This window comes from Pelophylax lessonae (genome assembly GCF_965119305.1).
Source record: "Pelophylax lessonae genome assembly, chromosome: 7".
NCBI classification, from domain to species: Eukaryota; Metazoa; Chordata; class Amphibia; order Anura; family Ranidae; genus Pelophylax; species Pelophylax lessonae.
The window spans coordinates 109,017,677-109,040,277 of NC_138774.1; the positions used below are offsets into that span (position 1 = coordinate 109,017,677).

The 22,601-nt window shown below is 44.3% G+C and overlaps 1 protein-coding gene across 1 annotated transcript in view; it reads left to right on the plus strand.

Moving 5' to 3' along the window:
* Nucleotides 1-22,601, plus strand: part of LOC309560102 (transcription initiation factor TFIID subunit 9-like) — a 31,963-nt gene that overhangs the window by 7,299 nt on the left and 2,063 nt on the right. Inside the window, exons 2-6 of the mRNA XM_082263633.1 lie at nt 4,051-4,132; nt 4,930-5,066; nt 7,649-7,783; nt 8,443-8,524; nt 14,012-14,125. Of these exons, the coding sequence (XP_082119759.1) occupies nt 4,051-4,132; nt 4,930-5,066; nt 7,649-7,783; nt 8,443-8,524; nt 14,012-14,125 (550 nt within the window). The remainder of the gene's footprint in view (nt 1-4,050; nt 4,133-4,929; nt 5,067-7,648; nt 7,784-8,442; nt 8,525-14,011; nt 14,126-22,601) is intronic.

A 22,601-nucleotide genomic window follows, 5' to 3' on the forward strand; every position in this document is an offset into this window, starting at 1 on the left:
CTGTCTCCGGGGCGCTTGCAGGATCTGCACCTGGCGGTGCGGGCCCAAGGAGTGGTGGTTCCAGTGCCTCATCGGGACAGATATCGGGGGTTTTACTCCAATCTGTTCACTGTGCCCAGAAAGGAGGGCAAGGTGCGTCCGATTCTGGACTTGAAAGCTCTGAACCGCTTTGTGCGGGTTCGCAAGTTCCGCATGGAATCCCTGCGCTCAGTGGTGGCTGCCCTGAGTCCGGGGGAGTTCATGGCCTCCATCGATCTGAAGGATGCGTACCTACACATCCCCATCTTCGAGGGTCATCAGAGATACCTTCGATTCGCCATTGCTGAGGATCACTACCAATTCGTGGCGTTGCCTTTCGGTCTCGCTTCGGCTCCGCGGGTTTTTACCAAGGTGCTGGCGCCGGTCCTGGCCCTGTTACGGGCACAGGGCATTGCCGTCTTGGGGTATCTAGACGATCTCCTGATAATGTCAAATGCCAGCCAGAGCCTGGTGACCAACCTGTCCACCACGGTGCAGACGCTGCAAGAGTTTGGTTGGACCATAAACTTTCCGAAGTCGACTCTGTGTCCTTCGGTTCGCCTTCCCTATCTGGGGATGATTCTGGACTCTGTTCAGGCGAGGGTTTTCCTACCGGAGGACAAGCTCTGGACGCTTCAGGACGAGGTCAGGTCCCTCGGGGACAGCCAAAGCTCGTCCCTCCGGACATGCATGAGATGTCTGGGGTTGATGGTCTCAGCCTTCGAGGCGATTCCCTTTGCCCAGTTTCACACGCGTGGTCTCCAGGCGGAGATTCTTGCCAAGTGGGACGGGCGTCCACAGTCCTTGGATCTGCGGATCTCGTTGAGTCACCGCACCAAAAGGAGTCTTCTGTGGTGGCTCCAGTCCCCGACAGTGTCGGGGGGCAAGTCTTTCCGTCCATTGTTGTGGACGGTGATCACCACGGATGCCAGCCTGTCGGGCTGGGGTGGTGTTCTGGGCGTTCTGTCCGCCCAGGGAACTTGGTCGGAGGAGGAGTCGTCCCTTCCGATCAACATTCTGGAATTGCGAGCGATAAAGCTTTGCCTTCTGCAATGGTCGGAAGGGCTTCAGGGCCATCCGGTTCGGGTTCAGACGGACAATGCCACCGCGGTGGCCTACATCAACCATCAAGGGGGCACCAGGAGTGCCCGAGCAGCTCGGGAAGTGGCCGACATTCTGTCTTGGGCCGAGACGCACGTCCCGGCGATAACGGCAGTTCACATTCCGGGGGTGGAGAACTGGCAGGCGGATTATCTGAGTCGCCAGACCCTGGACCAGGGAGAATGGTCCCTTCACCCGGATGTCTTCCAGATGTTGTGCGCGAAGTGGGGTTCCCCAGATGTGGACCTGTTCGCGTCTCGTCTAAACAACAAGGTGGAAAGGTTCGTGGCAAGGACGCGCGATCCTCGGGCGGACGCGTTGGTGGCGCCCTGGCATCAGTATCGTCTGATGTATGCCTTTCCACCGATTCAGCTGCTGTCCACGCTCCTTCGCAGGTTCGCCTCGGAACCGCATACGGTGATTCTGGTGGCACCGGACTGGCCTCGCCGGTCTTGGTACGCAGACCTCGTCAATCTGGCAGTCGACGCTCTGTTGCGCCTGCCGCTTCGGAAAGACCTTCTGTCTCAAGGGCCGATATTCCATCCTGCTTTACAGTCGCTGGCTTTAACGGCCTGGCTGTTGAAAGCCGGGTCCTGAAGGATAGGGGTCTCTCCCCTGAGGTCATTCCCACTTTGATCAAGGCTAGAAAAGCCTCTTCAGGAAAAATGTAATACCGTACTTGGAAAGCATACTTTGCCTGGTGTGAGTCCAGGGGGTATTCCCCTCGCTCGTACTCGGTGTCGAGAGTGTTGGCTTTCCTCCAAACTGGAGTGGACCAGCGTTTGGCGCAGGCCACGAATAAGGGCCAGATTTCTGCGCTGGCCTTTCTTTTTCAGCGCCCTGTGGCGTCAAATTCATTGGTCCGCACCTTTGTTCAGGGGGTGCGACATGTGGCCCCTCCTAGGAGGGAGCCTTTGCCTCCATGGGACTTGAACCTAGTTCTGTCCGTGTTGCAACATTCTCCCTTTGAAAACATCAGGGAGATCTCGTTGCCTCTGTTGTCCAAAAAAGTGGCTTTTTTGGTGGCGATCACTTCGGCTCGCAGGGTGTCGGAGCTGGCGGCTTTGTCCTGCAGCTCTCCCTACTTGGTGATTCACAAGGATAAGGTGGTCTTGCGACCTAACCCGTCCTTTCTGCCGAAAGTGATCTCGGATTTTCACCTTAATGAAGAAATTGTCCTGCCTTCGCTCTGCGCGAAGCCGAAACATCCTAAGGAGGTTGCCTTACATTCCTTGGATGTTTTCCGGGCGATCAGGGTTTACCTGTCGTCCACTAAGCCTTTTCGCAAGTCGGATTCCCTCTTTGTCCTTCCTGAGGGACCTCGGAAGGGCATGGCGGCGTCGGCTGCGGCTATCGCCAAATGGATTAGACAAACCATTTTGCAGGCCTATGCCTTGAAGGGGAGGGTTCCTCCCTTCCCTGTAAAAGCACACTCTACCAGGTCTTTGAGTACATCTTGGGCTTTCCGGCATCAGGCTTTTGTGGCCCAGGTGTGTAAGGCGGCCACTTGGTCGTCCGTTCACACCTTCTCGAAGTTTTATAAGGTGGATGTTCAGGCATCGGCCGATGCCTCCTTTGGCCGTAAAGTTCTCAGTGCGGCGGTGCCTTAGGGACCCTTGTTTTTTGGGTCCTTGGCTGTTGGGGTGTTTTACCCCTGGGTTACTTGTTTTTCCTGGGTTGTTGCTCCTGTTGAGCACGTTTTTCCTGTTGCCCAGTTGGTTCTCTTACTGTGTGTAAGGTTCCTTTCTCTGATGTGGGTACTGCGTTGCTGGATATGCGGCTGCGTCTCCCACCCCTCAGGTCTACACTGCTTTGGGACATCCCATTGGTGAAGACTTGAGTGGGCGGCGACTGTCGGAGGACGTAAGAGAAAACTGAATTTTTGTAAAATCTTACCGTAAAATTCCTTTCTCTGAGTCCTCCGACAGTCGCCGCCCAAAAGTCTTCACCAATGGGTATTGACCTTTGCTCCGCAGGAGTAGCTAGGCACAAGATTTGTTAATAACAAAAGCTTTTAGCATAGACACACCCCTAGGGGCTGTCCCCTTAGTCAATACCTCCCTGCACCAGCATTCCCAACTCAGTTTGGTAGCATAGCAGTAAGAGTACACAAAAACCCCAAAAGAGGGGCGGGGGGGCGGCGACTGTCGGAGGACTCAGAGAAAGGAATTTTACGGTAAGATTTTACAAAAATTCAGTTTTCTCTTACGTCCTCCGACAGTCGCCGCCCACTCACAAGTCTTCACCAATGGGATGTCCCAAAGCAGTGTAGACCTGAGGGGTGGGAGACGCAGCCGCATACTTAGGACCGTATGTGTGAAAGGGGCCTAAGTAATATCCTCTAATTTGGGTTATTTTTTACCAAAGATATGTAGCAGTATAAATTTATAAACAAAAATTACTTTTTTTTTTTTTTTTTTAAGATGTTTGCTGTTTTTTCACTTATATATCGCAAAAAAATAAAAAACCCGGTGGTGATGAAATACCACCAAAAGAAAAAAAAATACCAAAAGAAAGCTCTATTTTAAAAAAATTATAAAAATGTTGTTTGGGTACAGTGTTGCATGACTGAGTAATTGTCATTCAATGTGTAAGAGCACTGAAAGCTGAAAATTGGTTTGGGCAGGAAGGGGGTTAAAGTGCCCTGTATTGAAGTGGTTAGAAAGATTTCAGTTTGTTTTTCAATTGAGTTGTACAGTTCATAGGTCTCATTAAAGGTGGAAAAAGTTCTGAAATTATTTATCTTTGTCTCATTTTCTTTACATCACAGAAGCCTGACATTTTAACAGGGGTGTGTAGACTTTTTAAATCTACTGTATGCTTTTGTCTCTGAGCGACGTTGGATGAATTGATGGAAGTCAGACCCCTATGATGTGTTAACATATATTGAACAGATTGTAATAGTCTAATATTAAATCATTCTTTTTACAGGTCATGGCCCAGATATTAAAGGATATGGGGATTACGGAATATGAGCCCAGAGTTATCAACCAGATGTTGGAATTCACATACAGTAAGTAAAAATGGCTGAATGAATGTGAATTCCAGAACTTATTGGAAGGTTTTTGGCCTCTCCTAAACTGCTTCTAGTGTGTATTAGTGTGTAATGCAGAAATAAGTGAGCAAAGCTCCATTTGCACAGGTGTTCAGCCGCACTGCAAATCCCAACGCCAAGATTTGAATGATTCCTGTGGTTGCGATTGACAGCTGTGTGTGGATAGCAGCGGCCACTGAGTCAGTGGCCACAGATATTCATGACTGTTTACAGCAGACAGCAATTACCTGCAGTGATCGCATCAGGACAGACTTTGTGCTATCTGCACACAGCTGTCAATCCCAGCAACAGGAATGAACAGATTATTGCTACATGAATTTGTATCGTGAATAAATGCAGCTTAAGAAGTCAAATTTTTTTGTATTGAGGTTGTATTATGGAGGATAGGTCAATTTGTTGAAGAGTGAGCAGAATAGCATTGACTTGGCATACATAAGGTGTTCGGCTCCATCCCACTTCCTATAACTTAACTTAACTGAACATGTAGAAGGCATAAGAAGTTGGTGATTTTTATTTTTTTATTTTTAAGTAATATATAGGAAAAGGATTCCTAGCACCTATAGAATTCTGTTATTAATAATGTAACCTATCCCTGTATGCGCCTTGAAAGTTACTGATTAATCTTATAGGGATCTGTTCAGCCCTCATGCCCTGTTGCTGCTGAGAGGTCCATATTAATACCTGTGATTCTTGGCAATCCCATAAAAATACCGCTTTGTTTGAATCTAATGAAAAAATATCACTTTTCCTTCAAGGATATGTAACCACAATACTGGAAGATGCAAAAATTTACTCAAGTCATGCTAAGAAGAACAATATTGATGCAGATGATGTCAGACTGGCCATTCAGTGTCGGACAGACCAATCTTTTACCTCCCCACCTCCAAGAGATGTAAGTACAACATATAAAAGCTTCTCTCTGTACAGTCAAGTATGTGTCTTACAATCCCTCTCATACAGTTTACAGTACACTCAATAGCGCATGAGGCCATCATTTCTCTCCTTTCAGAAGTGCATCACACATGCCCCCTTCTCATATTCTACATTGCATTATAACTTTCTTCCTCACACTATACAATGCATATGATAGCTCTTCTCATACTGTACAGTGTACAGCCCCGCTCCTCACACTAGAAAGTACATGTCCTAGATCAAGGATTCCCAAACTACGGCCCTCCAGTTGTTCAGGAACTTCAATTCCCATCATGCCTAGTCATGTATGTGAATGTCAATGCCTCATGGGATGTGTAGTTCTGCAACAGCTGGAGGCCGTAGTTTGGGAATCCCTGTCCTAGATCGTCTCCTCACACACTTCATAGCCCTATTTCTCCTCCCTATACTCTGTAGCGCAGAGGTAGGCAACCTTTGAAAGTTTGAGATCTACCTGAACGAGCTTAAAGATCACTGGGGTTCGGCGCCTCTTTTTTTTTTTTTTTTTTCTTTTTTAATTTAACCTGCATGGCCTAACTATATAGTAAGGGAATTGTAGAAAAATACAGGATGATGTCACTGTAAAAATATAAACGTAGCATATCTTAAAAGTGGAAAGTGTCCATAACTAGAATAGTGGACAGTGTCTGTAGGGTAGTGGATGGTGTGTGGACTGTGTCAGTAGGGCAGTGGACAGTGTTAGTAGTTTTTTATTGTTTGTATTATTTTTTATTTGTATATCATTTATTTATTTTTTTACAGCCCTATTGGGGGGCTTTGGTGAAATATCAGGCTTCTCAACAGACCCTGATGTCTCACTTTTGAGATGGAGAAAGGAGATTGGGGACACAGTCCTCAACCTCCATCTCTGCAGCTTTAGCTTCACAGAATGAACAGGAAGAGCTCTGCACAGTCTTCCTGTTCATTCACAAACTGAAGCATAGTACTAAGTTTACTATTGGCGCTTTTCCACTGCATGGAACTGAACGGTTCGGCTCGCTTTTGAGCTTCTCCACTGCATGGTACCGCATGGTACGGTGTTGGACCGGTTCGGTACAATACGGCGGCGCTTTTCCACTACATGGAACCGAACGGTATGGCTCACTTAAACAGTACCACCTCAGTTGTGGTTCCAAGAGGGCCGTACCGGTACCATATCCCACAATCCTTTGCATGCAGCCTTGACTGTTTTTCACTACTAGCCACTGATTGGTCAGAGAATTGTTGTTATCCCACCCACTTTACTTTAGTGGAAAAGCAAACCGTATCGAACCGTTCCAACACCGTACCATGCGGTACCATGCAGTGGAAAACCAAACGGGGCCAAGCAGGGCTGAGTGGAGCCGAGCCGGTACTTGCAGTGGAAAAGTGCCAAAAATTCAGTTATGAACACAGTGAGTAATTGGTAACGATAACTCCATATGTTCATTTAGAAAAGGAAGGGGGTCTGTAAATTACATTTACCAACCCCTTTCTACGCTCTTCATCCTCAAGATTCCTTGCAGCTGCTGGTGGAAGAGGAGAGAAGGGGATGCCGGCAGTGCTGCTTTAGGAGTTTGGGGGGTAGGGAGTGTACAGGGGGCCCAGGCAGCAGAAAGAGGGGGAACCTGGACAGGAGAAGCAAAGGCAGAGGTGTCATTTACTGAAACCAATCCCCTTTCTTCTGGCAACAGCAGGAGGAAAGGGGATTGGTTTCTGTAAATAGCCCTGCTGCTCCTGTCCACGTTGCGGGGGACAGCAATTAATGACGCAATCTATCTGTTGCCTACCCGCGATCAACAGGTTGCTGACCCCGCTGTAGTGCATGTCATTACCCATCCTGCTGTGCCTTAAACTCAACATTATATGCCAAAACTCCCCTGCACCTCCTCCCTATACGATGTAATTGCACATCTGCATTGTTGATCTCCTGCAGCTTCTTTGCAGTCACTTACTGTCTACATGCACCTGAGCACCTGCTTCACATAACTTCTCACAGCAGGTTTTCTAATAAGTGGAACATGCCTGTGCACTTCTACTCTCTGGAACAGGGGTCTCCAAACTATGGCCCTCCCAGTTGTTCAGGAACTACAATTCCAATCATGCCTAGTCATGTCTGTGAATGTCAGTTTTACAATGCCTCATGGGACGTGTAGTTCCGCAACAGCTGGAGGGCCGTAGTTTGGAGATCCCTGCTCTAGAAGGTGAACATGTTAAGGGTGGCAAAGCAGGTGAATGCTTAGGAGACAGGTACAGAGCGTTGTCACCCTTATAATAGGAAGTACCTGTGCAAGGACCTTCATGGCAGAATCAGCAGCTTAATGAAAGCTCTAGATTTAAAAAATCTTGATCATGGCTTTTTAAAATCTCTTTAACATGTTAACTTATGAGATTTTAATGCCTGGGTTTGCATATACTTTTAAGCTCTTTGGTGAAAATATTTATTTAGTTTAAATAGTGCAATCAATTATACTGCCAATTTTATTTTCTATTGCATTTTTTGATCTATAATTTGTGTGCTAATTTATACTTTTATGTACATTTTACCTACTTTTTATTTCATAGTTTTTACTAGATATTGCAAGACAGAAGAACCAGACACCACTTCCCTTAATAAAACCTTACGCAGGGCCCAGACTGCCTCCGGACAGATACTGTCTGACAGCACCAAACTATCGACTTAAAACAATACACAAAAAGGTATGTCACTTGTGCAGTTTTTAGGAAAGCTGTGTAAAAGCAGCTGGCAGTGCTGATTATTATCATTTTGCATAGTGTTGATTTGTGAGTGGAAATATTTTTTTTCCAACAACTTGTACATAGGGCTTGGTTTATACTGGGGCAGCTAAGTCGCCTGACAAGTCGCAATCCATTCAGTGCAATGGAACCGTTCTAATCAGAGTGACTCAAGTCACTCCGACTTAGAAAAAGGTTCCTGCACTACTGGGGGGCGACTTCGGAGCAGCTTGCATTGACTTCTGTTAAAGAAGTCGTTTGCAAGCTGCGCTGAAATCACGCAGTATGGGGCGGCTTCAGAGTCATGCGACTTTGAGGCCACCCAAGTGTGAACCGAGCCTGAATGTTTCCTGGGGCCCTCTGGCTAAACTTGGCAAAGGAATTGTTATTGCTTGATTAAGCATTAAGTATCTGTAATGGAAAATTGAGCAGTTGGTGGACAGAATAGCAAACCCCTGTGTTTGTGTACAAAATTTTGAACAGTATGGTACAAATAGCATGGTTGGAAAAAAAACGTTTTAATGTAACTGTATTTTTTTTGTCACATATTTTTTATGTATCCAGGATATTGTGAGTTTCTTGCTCACCTGTAATTGTAACATTATCATGTTTTCCTCTCCTAGCTCCCAACTTCGGGAGGTAGAATAACAGTGCCAAGACTTAGTGTCGGAGCTGTGACAAGCAGGCCAAGCACTCCAACGTTAGGTAAGCCTCTCATGGCCTAATTAAAGAACTCTCTACATTATTTGCTTTGAAACTAGTGGGAAAACTCCATTGCTTTTTCAGAAAAACAACCTTTTATGGCAAAAAACACTACTTTCACTTGGTTAGATTTTTGACTGGTGATTGTTTCATTGAGATCATTGGAAACACTTAAAAATGCATGGCATTGTCCTTTGTAAAGTGTGTCAGGGCACATCTTGACACATGAGCTAATTTGTATCGATGTTAATGTACAATCTAAAGTACAACAGTTTGTTGGCACAGGTTGCCATGCTTAGATGCATTTCCATTGATTTCAATGGGAAACGCATTAGCTAAAAACACAAAATTAAAAAATATGATATATATATGATATAAAATATAAGAGGCCAGTACTAATAATGATATTGCTGCCTTTGAGAGGTAAACTTTAGGAAAAGTTTAATGTACAGAGTGGCAGAATTATTTTTCTGTATATAATTTGGCCTTATCTTGTTTGAAATCTATGCTTTTATTTCAGACCTGTTTTTGATACCAAATGTATGTGTACTGCTGTTGAACACCAGTGAGCTTTACATTTGGTACAGAGGAGATAGGAGATATGTTTTTATCATATTTGCAGTAATTGAAGCAATGGGTTTGATTTACTAAAACTGGACAGTGTAAAACCTGGTGCAGCTCTGCAAACCAATCGGCTTCCAGGATTTTTTTGTCAAAGCTTAATTGAATAAGCTGAAGTTAGAAGCTGATTGTCTACCATGCACAGCTGCACCAGATTTTGCATACACCAATTTTAGTAAATCAACCCCAATGCATTTCTGCTACCTGGCTTATAGCTCCTGTTAGAATTTTGGTGGATGTGTTGAGCTGAAGATGGAGTCAGCAAAAGGATTTCTGTTGTCCTTATAGACCACGTCTCTTGCCATCTTTGAGACAGAACATGCATTCTGTTCTAGCAAGAGCTGCAAATACTGGAGGTAAACCACAATATATATATATATATATATATATATATATATATATATATATATATATATATATATATATATATATATATATATATATATATATAATCTACTTCTCTGCGCTTATAATTGTGAAATATATTCAAAGTAAAATAAAATATGAAACAATCTCCCCTAAAAAAACACACTGCTACTTTAACCCCTCTTTAATCAAATATCATAAAAGAATCGAACAATCTAGTGCTCAAATTATTAGTAGCACTGTGAAAAACAAATAACAAATATATGTGAAAAAAAAAAATTTAAAATCCACTTTGCTCAAAGTGAAAAAAATGTTTAACAAAACAAAAACATGAGTCAAGTGCATTCAGTCCCAAGAAAGTTCTTTTATATTCACAAAGTCCCCGCCTGTGTCTTCTTTCCACATAAAACATAAATCACCAAAGGTACCTTCAGTGACTACCACCCGTCATCCCAATCCAATTTAACTCACCAGATCATATTGCCTCTCATATTTCAAACAGGCAAAAGCGCTTTTGGAACAGCATTCAGGCCAATTTCTTGCTTCTCAACAAATTCCCTTCTGAACTCAGCTCTTTGTGATAAAAGGCTCATGACACGTAAGAAGAAGAAAAAAAAAATTCTTCCAAAATTCTATATTTTATTCCATATAAAATGAGGCTCACCAGACAATTTCTTGAAACTTGGCATATGACATAATTCACATGACCTCTGTATGTACATTGAATCAGTATACTCGGCACCATACTCGACCACCAGCCTGACATCCCTTCTTGTCACATCAATTCAGCTGCATCTCTTGCTGTTTCCGCCCATCCACGTTCCAACAAGTTTTGTCTTTACCGACGTCTTCCACGAGAACACCGATAAGAGAGCAATATGATCTAGGGAGTTACACTGGATTATGGTGATTGGCGGTAGTCACTGAAGGCACCACTGGCAATATGTTTAAAGTAGAAAGAAGACACGTATTTATAAAATGAATTCAAAGTTTCTTGGGACTGAATGCACTGGATGCTTTGTTTAACCACATCTGGACCACGTATTTACGTTGGTACTTTGACGTTAAATACCAGTGCTTTGGCAGCTGAAATTTCTATACGTGCCCGGTAGGCCTCTTTCACATAAGTGGTCCCAGTGGCGGATTCGCTGCGGGATTACTTTTATGGGTGGCGGGAGAGGTGCCCACCCCCCTTCCGCCGCTTCAGTGTTTTTTTTTTTTTAAAGACATGAAGGTGCTTCTTCACTTTTCATAGTGTGGGGATTTTTAACTTTTGCAGAGGGTGATATTGCAGATATACAAGTTGGAATTTCGATCCATTTTGGCTTCTCGTTTTCCCATATTTAGCCTTTCTGGTTCGCTGCACAGATTAGCACACCTCCATCGAGTCGTGGAACAAAGTGTCATTACATCAGTTCCTCTCTGAGAACAGTTTTGGGGCGTAAATCCAAAGTGGACATCTGTGCCCCATGTTTGATCTCAAAGTTCTGAATGTGTTCTTTTGAGACCAGAACTTCAGCATAGAGTCCAGGTCTGTCATTGCCTTTCTTCACCAGTGAGACTTTCTGGCTTCTGTAGACATCAGAGATGTGCACCTGCATGTCCTTTTAATCTTTCCAGTGTATCTGCATGCCCTTATCTTTTCAGTGTATCAGCATTTCCTTTATTTTTGCTGTAGGGCCTCTACCTGTTTGTAGCCCTGCTCTTCAGCCTTTCACCTGTACCTCAGAGGTTTACCAAGGTGCTGACCCAATTATTACCCCCTGTTACACTGTTAGGCTAGAGTCTCTCTTTTACATAAAAAAGTGATTCTCCACTCTTGGATTCAAACTTTTCAGTCCACGATTCGCTGACTGTCTGCTTTTGCATAAAAGTTTAGGCCATGCCCAATTTCACTCCCGACCTCTACTTCGCAAGGTTCTGTTATCATGAGACAAATCAATTTTAAATTTTAACTTTACCTTTTTCCAGTTTCCAGACGATTCCCTCCTTCTTACAACAGGGCCTGGACCAGCATTTGACTCTCAGCAGCATGGCCCAGGTTTCTGCCCCTTGCATTCTGTTTCCAAGAACCATTGGCCTCTCATTCCTAATTAATTACATGCAATCTTATCCTTCGCTCCCTCCTGATAATTGCCTTGGTATTCCATGGGATCTGATTCTCTTTGTAGTTCAGGAACCTCTGTTCAAACCTTTTTGAGACCTTTCTCTCTCTACTCACCCATTAGGTGGATTTCTCTGTATCCATCACTTCTGTGAGGCGAGGGTCTGAACTGGCAGCCTTATCCTGCAAAAAACCTTTTCTGGTTTTGCATAGGGACAAAGTGCTGTTTAGGCCCAGGACTTCCTTGCCTAAAGTAGCTGCCTTTCACCCCAACCAGTAAATCGCTTTTGATTTTTCTGGCTCCAGTTAACCAAAAAGTTTGCCCGTGTCCAATCCCATTGTAAGAAGCAGTACAAACCAAAGGTTAAGGCTACCTCTGTCCCTCAATACACTTCAAGAAAAAGTTTTTTCAGTTAATTGTGCTGCCTGCTGGCCACACAGGTGATCAAAGTGTAGATACGCTTTGATTGCCTCTTTAGCCTTGGAGGACCGAAGTTTCCGGTCCAGGGGGTAAGTAAACAATCTTTTGCTTCAAAAAAAAAAAAATCTTTTGCTTTTAAAAGTAAAGAATAGATTTGGGGTCTTTTTGACCCCAGATCTCTTCATAAAGGGGACCTGTCATCCTTCTTTCCATTACAAAGTATGTCTACATTCCTTTGTAATAGGAATAAAAGTGATTAAAAAAAAAAATAAAGGGGCAGTGTAAAAGTAAAAAAAAAAAAGTAAAAGCGCCCCCATCCCTCTGTGCGCATAAGCAAGTCGCACACGCATATGTAAACGTTCGCACCTGAGGTATTACTGCAAACGTTAGATTGAGAGCAATAATTCTAGTGCTAGACCACCTCTGTAACTCTAAACCGGTAGCCTGTAAAATATTATCTATACAGATTAAGTACCGCAGTTTGTTGCTATTCCATTAGCGTATGCAATTTTAAAGCGTGACATGTTGGGTATCTATTTACTCATTGCAACATCTTTTATTTTCTACAAAAAAAAATGTGGGTATATTAGGAGTGAGTGTCATTTGCTTCTAGTTTATATTTAACAATGCAAGCTTCTTAAAGCATTTACAGTAAAATGGGCCTGGCAAAAAGCTGTAGCTCCAAGCGCCATCTGCTGCTTGCAAGTAATGAATATTAAATACTTGTGCTTAAAAGTGTGTTTTACTTACAATTTAAAAAAAGATATATACAGTGAATACAGAAAGTATTCAGTGCTTCACTTTTTCCACATTTTGTTACAGCCTTATTCCAAAATGGATTACATTCATTATTTTTCTTAACCTTCTTCAAATTTATTAAAAATAAAAAACAAAAAAATCACATGTACATAAGTATTCACAGCATTTGCCATGACACTCAAAATTGAGCTCAGGTGCACTCTGATTCCACTGATCATCTTGAAATGTTTCTACAACTTGATTGGAGTCCCCCTGTGGTAATCTCAGTTGATTGGACATGAATTGGAAAGGCACACACCTGTCCATATAAGGTCCCATAGTTAATGGTACATGTCAGAGCACAAACCAAGCCATGAAGTCCAAGGAATGGTCTCAAAGACAGGATTGTATGGCGGCACAGATCTAGGGAAGGGTACAGAAACATTTCTGCAGCATTGAAGGTCCCAATGAGCACAGTGACCTCCATCACCCCTAAATGGGAGAAGTTTGGAACCACCAGGACTCTTGCTAGAGGTGGCCGCCCTGCCAAACTGAGCAATCGGGAGAGAAGGGCCTTAGTCAGGGAGGTGACAAAGAACCCACTCTGACAGAGCTTTTCTCTAAGGAGAGAGGAGAACCTTCCAGAAGAACAACCTGTAAATGTCCCTGAATGTTCCTGCCAGAGCCCACACTTGAACCCGACTAAATATCTCTGGAGAGATCTGGAAATGGCTGTGCACCGATGTTCCCTATCCAATCTGATGGAGCTTGAGAGGTCCTGCAAAGAAGAATGGGAGAAACTGCCCAAAAATAGATGTGTGAAGCTTGTAGCATCATACTCAAAAAGACTTGAGGCTGTATTTGGTGCCAAAGGTGTTTTAACAAAGTATTGGGCAAAGGCTGTGAATAATTATGTACATGGGATTTTAATTTTTAATTTTTTAATAAATTTGCAAAGATTTTAAACAAACTTCTTTCACATTGTCATTATGGGGTATTGTTTGTAGAACTTTGAGGAAAATAATTTAATCTATTTTGGAATAAAGCTGTAACATAACAAAATGTGGAAAAAGTGAAGCGCTGTGAATACTTTCTGGATTGACTGAATATGTGAGTAAAGAAAAAATATATAAAAACACTATACGTTCCATTTTGTGCATTGCCAGTTTAATTAACCCTCAAAATATGATTTCTCAATGAGCATTTTCTGTTTAATATTTTACATTGAATTTTGTTTCAGGGACCCCTACAGCCCAAACTGTGTCTGTTTCCAAGGTTGGGGGGACACCAGTGTCTTTGGCAGGTCAGCGGTTTACAGTTCAGATCCCCACTTCACAGACAACCGTGAAAACAGGTTAGTAAATCTCTCCCACTTCTTTTCATAGTGATCGTTAATCTATTCATGTGAAAGTGAAATTCCTGCTTTGCTTATAAAAAGGCTTTTCTCTTCCATTCATTGACGGACACAGCTCCTGATATTCATAACCGTTGGGTTATACTCCCCCCCCCCCCCCCCCCCTACAGGAGTAGGACACTAGGCAGAAAATAATTCTGGCTACACCCATGGGCAGTCCCAAGGGGTATACTACCTTTCTCTGCTATAGCCACTCAGTTTTCTGCCTAGTCAGGAGTAAGGACCTATTTGCTTGCTGGGATTTTTTGGTCTTGGCAAAATGTTTTAGATAGAAATTTTTTTTTCTTCCTGGATTTTTTCCTGTGAGATCTACAATCTAGATCCAGTGGTCACCCCATTCTGGCCAGCGAGTGTGCGCAGACCTCAGCTCCGCGTTTAGGTCATCTGCGACATAGCCCCACTGGATGTGGGCTGGAAGTTAAATTCCTCTCGAGGTCGCATACGACTGGGTCCCGGCCCGAGTTGCAGCGTTCCTCCTGGCCGATAGCCCCCCATTTAGATGGAGAGGGGTTCTGTCTGGAGCGGTGCCCACCTGGTTCCTGCTATGGTGAGTAGCCAGACTTCAAAAAAAGGCCTTGACTGATTTTCCTTTTCAAGATCGCCTGTTTTTGAAGCTACCCTGGATGACATTAAGTCTCATGGGGGGAGGAGTACTTTTCTTCTGTAGGCTACTATGGGCAAGGAACCTCGTCGTAGACGTGGGCCTTCCTTCTCAGCTCATAAAAAGTTTATTTGTCCCTCAGGGTCGACTGACAAGGGCTCAAAGCCTTTCAGGGCCTCTTCTGGAGGATCCAAGCAAACCTGGTCTACCAAGCCGAGATCCGGTTTCTCCAAACCCGTGGACAAGGCTCCCTTGCCCGTATCGGGGTTGGGGGGCACTTCTTTGCTGGTTTCCGGACCCATGGACTTCCCGGGTGCAGGACCAGTGGGTCCACAAAGTCATTCAGTTTGGCTACAAGATCGAGTTTCGCTCTCGTACCCCGGCAACGTTTATTCCTTCCAACTTGCTCCTGTCCCCAGAACGCTTACAGGGCCTGTTTGGGGTGGTACAAAACCTGTTCCTTCAAGGGGTGATTGTTCCAGTAACGAACTCGGAACGTTTTCAGGGTTTTTATTCAAACCTGTTCACAGTTCCCAGGAAGGAAGGCAAAGTGCGCCCAATCCTGGATCTCAAGGCGCTAAACTGCTTTGTGCGGGTTCAGAATGGAGTCCATTTGAGCGATGGTGGCATCCCCAGCGTCGGGGATTTACTCTCCTCTATCGATATCCAGGATGCTTTCTAATTCCAATATGTGGCAGTCACCAGTGTTGCTGCGGGAGAGGAGCATTATCGGTTTGTGGCAGCACCCTTTAATCTCGCATTTGCTCCTTGGGTCTTCACAAAAGTGTTTAGCCCCAGGGCTAGCTTTGGTACGCCAATGGGGGATCACAGTACTGGGCTACTTGGACGATTTCTTCTGCGTGCAGTCTCCCTCTGCTCCTTCCTCTGGACAAATTCCAGAAATTGCAGGCTGCAATTCGCCTCCTGCTGTCCACCAAATGTTCATCCCTCCAGACTTGCATGCGGATGCTGGGCTTGATGGTGTCTATCTTCGAGGCGGTTCTGTTTGCACAACTCCATATGAGGTCCCTGCATAGGGAAATTCTGACCAAATTGGACAAGACTCCGCAGTCTCTGGCCAATCTGATCGGGCTGAGTCAGGGCACGAAGCAGTCTCTAATATGGTGCCTTCATTCCCTGACGCTTCAGCTGGGATAATCCTTCCTCCCCTTGTATTGGACGCTGGTCACCACGGATGCCAGCCTGTCCAGTTAGGAGGCATCCTTGGCAAGCATTCGGCTCAGGGGATCTGGACTCTGGAAAATTCCAGACTCCAGATCAATGTCTTAGAACTTCGAGGGATCAGACTGTCTGGATCATTGGACGGATCGTCTTCAGGGTTGTCCAGTGCATATTTTATCGGACAATGCCACGGCCATGGCTTATGTCAATCACCAAGGGGGCACAAGAAGTGTCCTGGCGGCTCTGGAGGTAGCCGGCATTCTAAGGTGGGCAGAACGGTTCGTTCCAGCCCTCTCCGCCGTACACTTTCCCCGGGTGGAAAATTAGCATGCGGATTACCTCTGTCGGCAGACGTCGGACCACGGGGAGTGGTCCCTTCACCCGGAGGGGTTTCATCAGCTGTCTCTCTGGTGGGGCACACCTGAGGTGGATCTGTTGGCGTCTTGGGTCAACAGAAAGGTGCAGAGTGTGACGGTGGCAGGTATCAGACCCCTGGCCTTCTCATTCAACTCGTGACCAAAGACCAGGCAATCTCACACCCTCCGGTACTTGCGTAACAATGTCACTCTCAGCTGCACCCAGCACACAGATTGTCCAGCTTGCGGGACCACAATCTAGATGCCAGCAGGCTGAGAGCGATTGTCACCAGGCTAATTTAACCATTAACCCTTTCTCTGCCACCACCTCTACGTTATAAGCCCAGAGGACGCTCGTAATTTTAGAAATGCCAATTATGACTTTAGAATAATCATCTGTAACACGCGCTGTCACCACAGACAGGAGTGTCCAGAAGATTTATTCTATACAGCAGCGCTCTTCAGGAGACCGGTTCGTTGTTATCTTGCGTTTTAGAGCTTAGAGACAAAATGAACACTTTTTCAAAATAAGGTTTAATTATAAAAAGGTTTAAATTGGTGCAAATAAAAATATTTTCAGAAAAATGGGTTACAAAGAAATAGGGACACAATTCAGCAATTTAGAAGAATTAAGATAAGGAATTAGAAATAAGAATACTTGCAGTCCATGTCTTGTATTATCAGAGTTCCAGAAGGTGAGCATGTGTGATCGGTTCTTCCCTTGAGCGATGTTACTGCTTGATGTTAAAAATGAGAACTGAGAAACTCAACAGCTTCTCTCTTTTTCTCTGACCCGCAGGGGGTGTCACCAGAGGTCCTTGACCAATAAACACAGTGGCCATGGGCGGCCCTACAGTTTAGACAATATCAAGGAACCTCCCGTGAAGACAGATTTATAATTCATAATTCATATCTTGGATCGTTGGATGTGGTTCGGGCGATCAGGGTTTGCCTGTCGACCACGAAATCCTTTTGGAAGTCTATTTCCCTGTTTGTCCTTCCTGAGGGACCTCTGAAGGGTTCGCCTGAGGGACCTCTGAAGGGTTCGCCTGAGGGACCTCTGAAGGGTTCGGCTGTGTCCGCTGCAGCCATTTCAAAATGGATCAGACTATTGTTCAGGCCTATTCACTCAAGGGTCAGGTGCCTCCTTTCCCTGTGAGGGCATATTCTACTAGAGCCGTGAGTACCTCTTGGGCTTTTTGCCATCGGGCTTCTGTGGCTCAGGTATGTAAAGCAGCGACCTGGTCATCTGTGCACACTTTTACCATATTCTACAAGATTGACGTGATGCCATGTATGAATGTTTCCTTTTGGCCGCAAAGTTTTGAGCGATGTGATTTGTTGACGACGCATGTTTTCTCTTCTTGGGGTGAATTTGTTGTTCTGGGGTTAGCTCCTGTTGGTTGAGCTTTTTGTTGCCCTGTTGGCCACATTTTGTTCTGGCTTTGTTGGCACGTTACCGTTCTGTTGATTGCGTCTTTTCCCACCCCTCACACCTGCACTGCTTTGGGACATCCCAATAGTGATGAAACTTGGAAGAGGCTGCGTCTGTCAGAGGACGTGAGAGAAAATCAGAATTCTTGTAAGAACTTTACCGTAAAATTATTTTCGGAGTCCTCTGACAGACGCAGCCCCCTGCCCCTCTATTTTGGGGTTGTTTGTCTTCCTGTACTTCTTGCTACGAAACTGATTAGTAAGCTCTAAGTGTCTGAGGGTAATGTTGAGAGGGACAGCCTCCAGTTAAAGCTTTTTAATGAAGTTTCACTACCTAGCCTGCTCCTGCAGAGGGCGCCATTACCCAATAGTGATGAAACTTGGAAGAGGCTGCGTCTGTCAGAGGACTCAGAAAATAATTTTACGGTAAGTTCTTACAAAAATTCTATTTTTTTTACCTATTGTAAAACCCATTTCTCTGTTCATTGATGGACACAGCACCTCTCTCACCTCTCTATGGAGTTATAATTGTGATACTGCTTGTAACAAAACTGAGTGACTATAGCGAAGAGAGGGAGTATACCCCCTGGAACTGCCCATGGGTGTAGCCAGAAGTTTTTTCTGCCTAGTGTTCTACTCCTGTAGGGGGCAGTATAACCCAGTGGTTATGAATATCAGGAGCTGTGGCCGTCAATGAACATCAGAGAAATGGATTTTACGGTAAGTCAAAAGAAACCTTTTTTTTTTTTTTAACCTTGAAGCCATTTTTATTTGCTTTAAATAAAAAATGCATGACTGTTGTAGCCACAATCACTGTGGCTTATTTAAAGTACATAGAAAACGGAGCAAAAGCAAATATAAAGTTAAATTAAATTCAGACAGCGCTTGCTGTGAAGATGGGGTAGAACCAAACTACATTACAAGATTATCCTAAAGAATTTAATAGACTCACAAACCAGAGTCCGAAGGCTTAGACTTCCAAGCAGCTAGATTTAATAATGACTCTGTGGGAAATTACTGAACGCCGAATTAACTTGACATAGACGCCAAAAAGAATTAGGCATGTTCAATAAGGGGTCTATTTCTGTATGTTTTCACACAAGATTCAAACTACTTTCATCAAAGGTTTGCACATTTTTCTAATTAGATTTATTTAGAAAAATGTGTGAATCCTGAGTAAAATTTGTATGAATCTTGTGTGAAAACACACACCCCAATCAGCCATAACATTATGACCACTTCTGACTGTGGAGTGGGATACAGTGCTTTGCGAAAGTATTCGGCCCCCTTGAACTTTTCGACCTTTTGCCACATTTCAGGCTTCAAACATAAAGATATAAAACTGTAATTTTTTTGAAGAATCAACAAGTGGGACACAATCATGAAGTGGAACGAAATTTATTGGATATTTCAAACTTTTTTAACAAATAAAAAACTGTAAAATTGGGCGTGCAAAATTATTCAGCCCCCTTAAGTTAATACTTTGTAGCGCCACCTTTTGCTGCGATTACAGCTGTAAGTCGCTTGGGGTATGTCTCGATCAGTTTTGCACATCGAGAGACTGAAATTTTTGCCAATTCCTCCTTGCAAAACCGCTTGAGCTCAGTGAGGTTGGATGGAGAGCGTTTGTGAACAGCAGTTTTCAGTTCTTTCCACAGATTCTCAATTGGATTCAGGTCTGGACTTTGACTTGGCCATTCTAACACCTGGATATGTTTATTTGTGAACCATTCCATTGTAGATTTTGCTTTATGTTTTGGATCATTGTCTTGTTGGAAGACAAATCTCCGTCCCAGTCTCAGGTCTTTTGCAGACTCCATCAGGTTTTCTTCCAGAATGGTCCTGTATTTGGCTCCATCCATCTTCCCATCAATTTTAACCATCTTCCCTGTCCCTGCTGAAGAAAAGCAGGCCCAAACCATGATGCTGCCACCACCGTGTTTGACAGTGGGGATGGTGTGTTCAGGGTGATGAGCTGTGTTGCTTTTATGCCAAACATAACGTTTTGCATTGTTGCCAAAAAGTTCGATTTTGGTTTTATCTGACCAGAGCACCTTCTTCCACATGTTTGGTGTGTCTCCCAGGTGGCTTGTGGCAAACTAAACTACACTTTTTATGGATATCTTTAAGAAATGGCTTTCTTCTTGCCACTCTTCCATAAAGGCCAGATTTGTGCAGTATACAACTGATTGTTGTCCTATGGACAGAGTCTCCCACCTCAGCTGTAGATCTCTGCAGTTCATCCAGAGTGATCATGGGCCTCTTGGCTGCATCTCTGATCAGTCTTCTCCTTGTATGAGCTGAAAGTTTAGAGGGAAGGCCAGGTCTTCGTAGATTTGCAGTGGTCTGATACTCCCGGTTCAATATTATCGCTTGCACAGTGCTCCTTGGGATGTTTAAAGCTTGGGAAATCTTTTTGTATCCAAATCGGGCTTTAAACTTCTCCACAACAGTATCTCGGACCTGCCTGGTGTGTTCCTTATTCTTCATGATGCTCTCTGCGCTTTAAACGGACCTCTGAGACTATCACAGTGCAGGTGCATTTATACGGAGACTTGATTACACACAGGTGGATTCTATTTATCATCATTAGTCATGTAGGTCAACATTGGATCATTCAGAGATCCTCACTGAACTACTGGAGAGAGTTTGCTGCACTGAAAGTAAAGGTGCTGAATAATTTTGCACGCCCAATTTTTCAGTTTTTTATTTGTTAACAAAGTTTGAAATATCCAATAAATTTCGTTCCACTTAATGATTGTGTCCCACTTGTTGATTCTTCACAAAAAATTACAGTTTTATATGTTTATATTTGAAGCCTGAAATGTGCCAAAAGGTCGCAAAGTTCAAGGGGGCCAAATACTTTTGCAAGGCACTGTATATTAGAAAGCAAGTGAACATGTTGTCCCTGAAGTTGAGGTGTTCAAAGCAGAAAAAAACGGGCGAGTACAAGGATTTGAGAGATTTTGACAAGGGCAAAAAACAAGGGCAAAATTGTTTTTCATAGATGACTAGATCAGAGGAACTCCTACTTTCGCAATGCACTGTGTGTGTGTGTGTGTGTGTGTGTGTGTGTGTGTGTGTGTGTGTGTGTGTATATATATATATATATATATATATATTTTTTTTTTTCTCACTATTTTAATCAGAGTATAGCGTTAAGTAAACTCCTGGGATATTGATCTTGTCCGTTAAGTAGCAGAAGGGGTTAATCAGTTTCAGCTGCTTTGGTGTTAAAGAAATTAACCGGTGGACTAGATGGGCAACAATGAGGCAACTTCCAAAACGGGCATGATTTTACAGCTAAAGGCCACTGACATTTTTTTTCCCCTATGCCTCTTTTCTGACTGTTTTTCACTAGTTTTGCATTTGGCTAGGGTCAGTGTCGCTACTGGTAGCATGAGGCGATACCTGGACTCTATAGAGGTTGCACAGGCAGTCAAACTCCCCCAGGATGGCACATCAATACGTGCCATTGCCAGAAGGTTTGATGTTTCTCCCAGCATAGTCTCAAGAGCATGGAGGGACAGGCAGTTACTCTAGGAGAGCTGGACAGGGTTGTAGAAGGTCCTTAAGACATCAGCAGGACCGGTATCTGCTCCTTTGTGCAAGGAGGAACCGGATGAGCACTGCCAGACCCCTACAAAATTTACCTCCAGCAGGCTACTGATGTGAATGTTTCTGAGCAAACAATCAGATACAGACTTCATGAGGGTGGCCTGAGGACCCAACATCCTCTAGTGGGCCCTGTGCTCACTGCCTGGCACTGTGGAGCTTCATTGGCATTTGCCATTGAACTTCAGAATTGGCAGGTCCGCCACTGGCGTGGTGTGATTTCCACAGATGAGAGCAGATTCACCCTCAGCACATGTGACAGACCTAAAAGGGTGTTGAGAGCTTTATGCTGCCTGTAACCTCATTCAGCGTGACCGGTTTGGTGATGGTCTGGGGAGGCATATCCATGGAGGGACGCATAGACCTCTACAGGATAGACAAAGGCACCCTGACTGCCATTCGGTATCGGAATGAAATTCTTGGACCCATTGTCAGACCTTACGCTTGTTCAGTGGGTCCTGGGTTCCTCCTGGTGCATGACCATGCCCAGCCTCATCTGGCGAGAGCATGCAGCCAGTTCCTGGAGGATGAAGGAATTAATACCATTGAATGGGCCCCATGCTTGCCTGACCTAAATCCAATAAAACACCTCTGGGACAATATGTTTTGGGCCATCGGACGCCACCAGGTTGCACCTCGGTTTGTTCAGGAGCTCAGTGATGCCCTGGTCCAGATCTTGAGGAAATACCCCAGGACGATGACGTTGTCAGACATGCATACAAGTATGTAGGGGCCATACAAACTACGGAGTACCATTTTGAGTTGCTGCAATTAAATTTCCACAAAATGGACTAGCCTTCTACATGATTTTTTCGCTTTGACTTTCAGTGTGTCTTGCATTCAGACGTCTATATGTTGATCATTTTCATTTCCATCAAACGATGTGTCCTCCTTTCGTTCTTAACACATTATCCAGTTCATATCAGTATACATATCCAGCATGATATTTTTCTCCATTGAGAGCTGTGTTTTCAAGTTTAATTTTTTTTAAAAAGTGTGTGTAGATAGAATATGCACGTCAGGGAGGAATATACGGAGCGCGAATGGCGGCGAGCCACTCACTCCGGATATTCATTGACTCGTACTAATCATTGGGAGGTGGCTCTCAAAATCCACCACCGTAGCTATTTGACCCCGGTGCGCCTGAGCAGGATGTTTGGGGATGCAACCCCTACCTGTTGGAGGGGGTGTGGAGGTCAGGGATCGCTGTTTCATCTTCCTTGGCAAT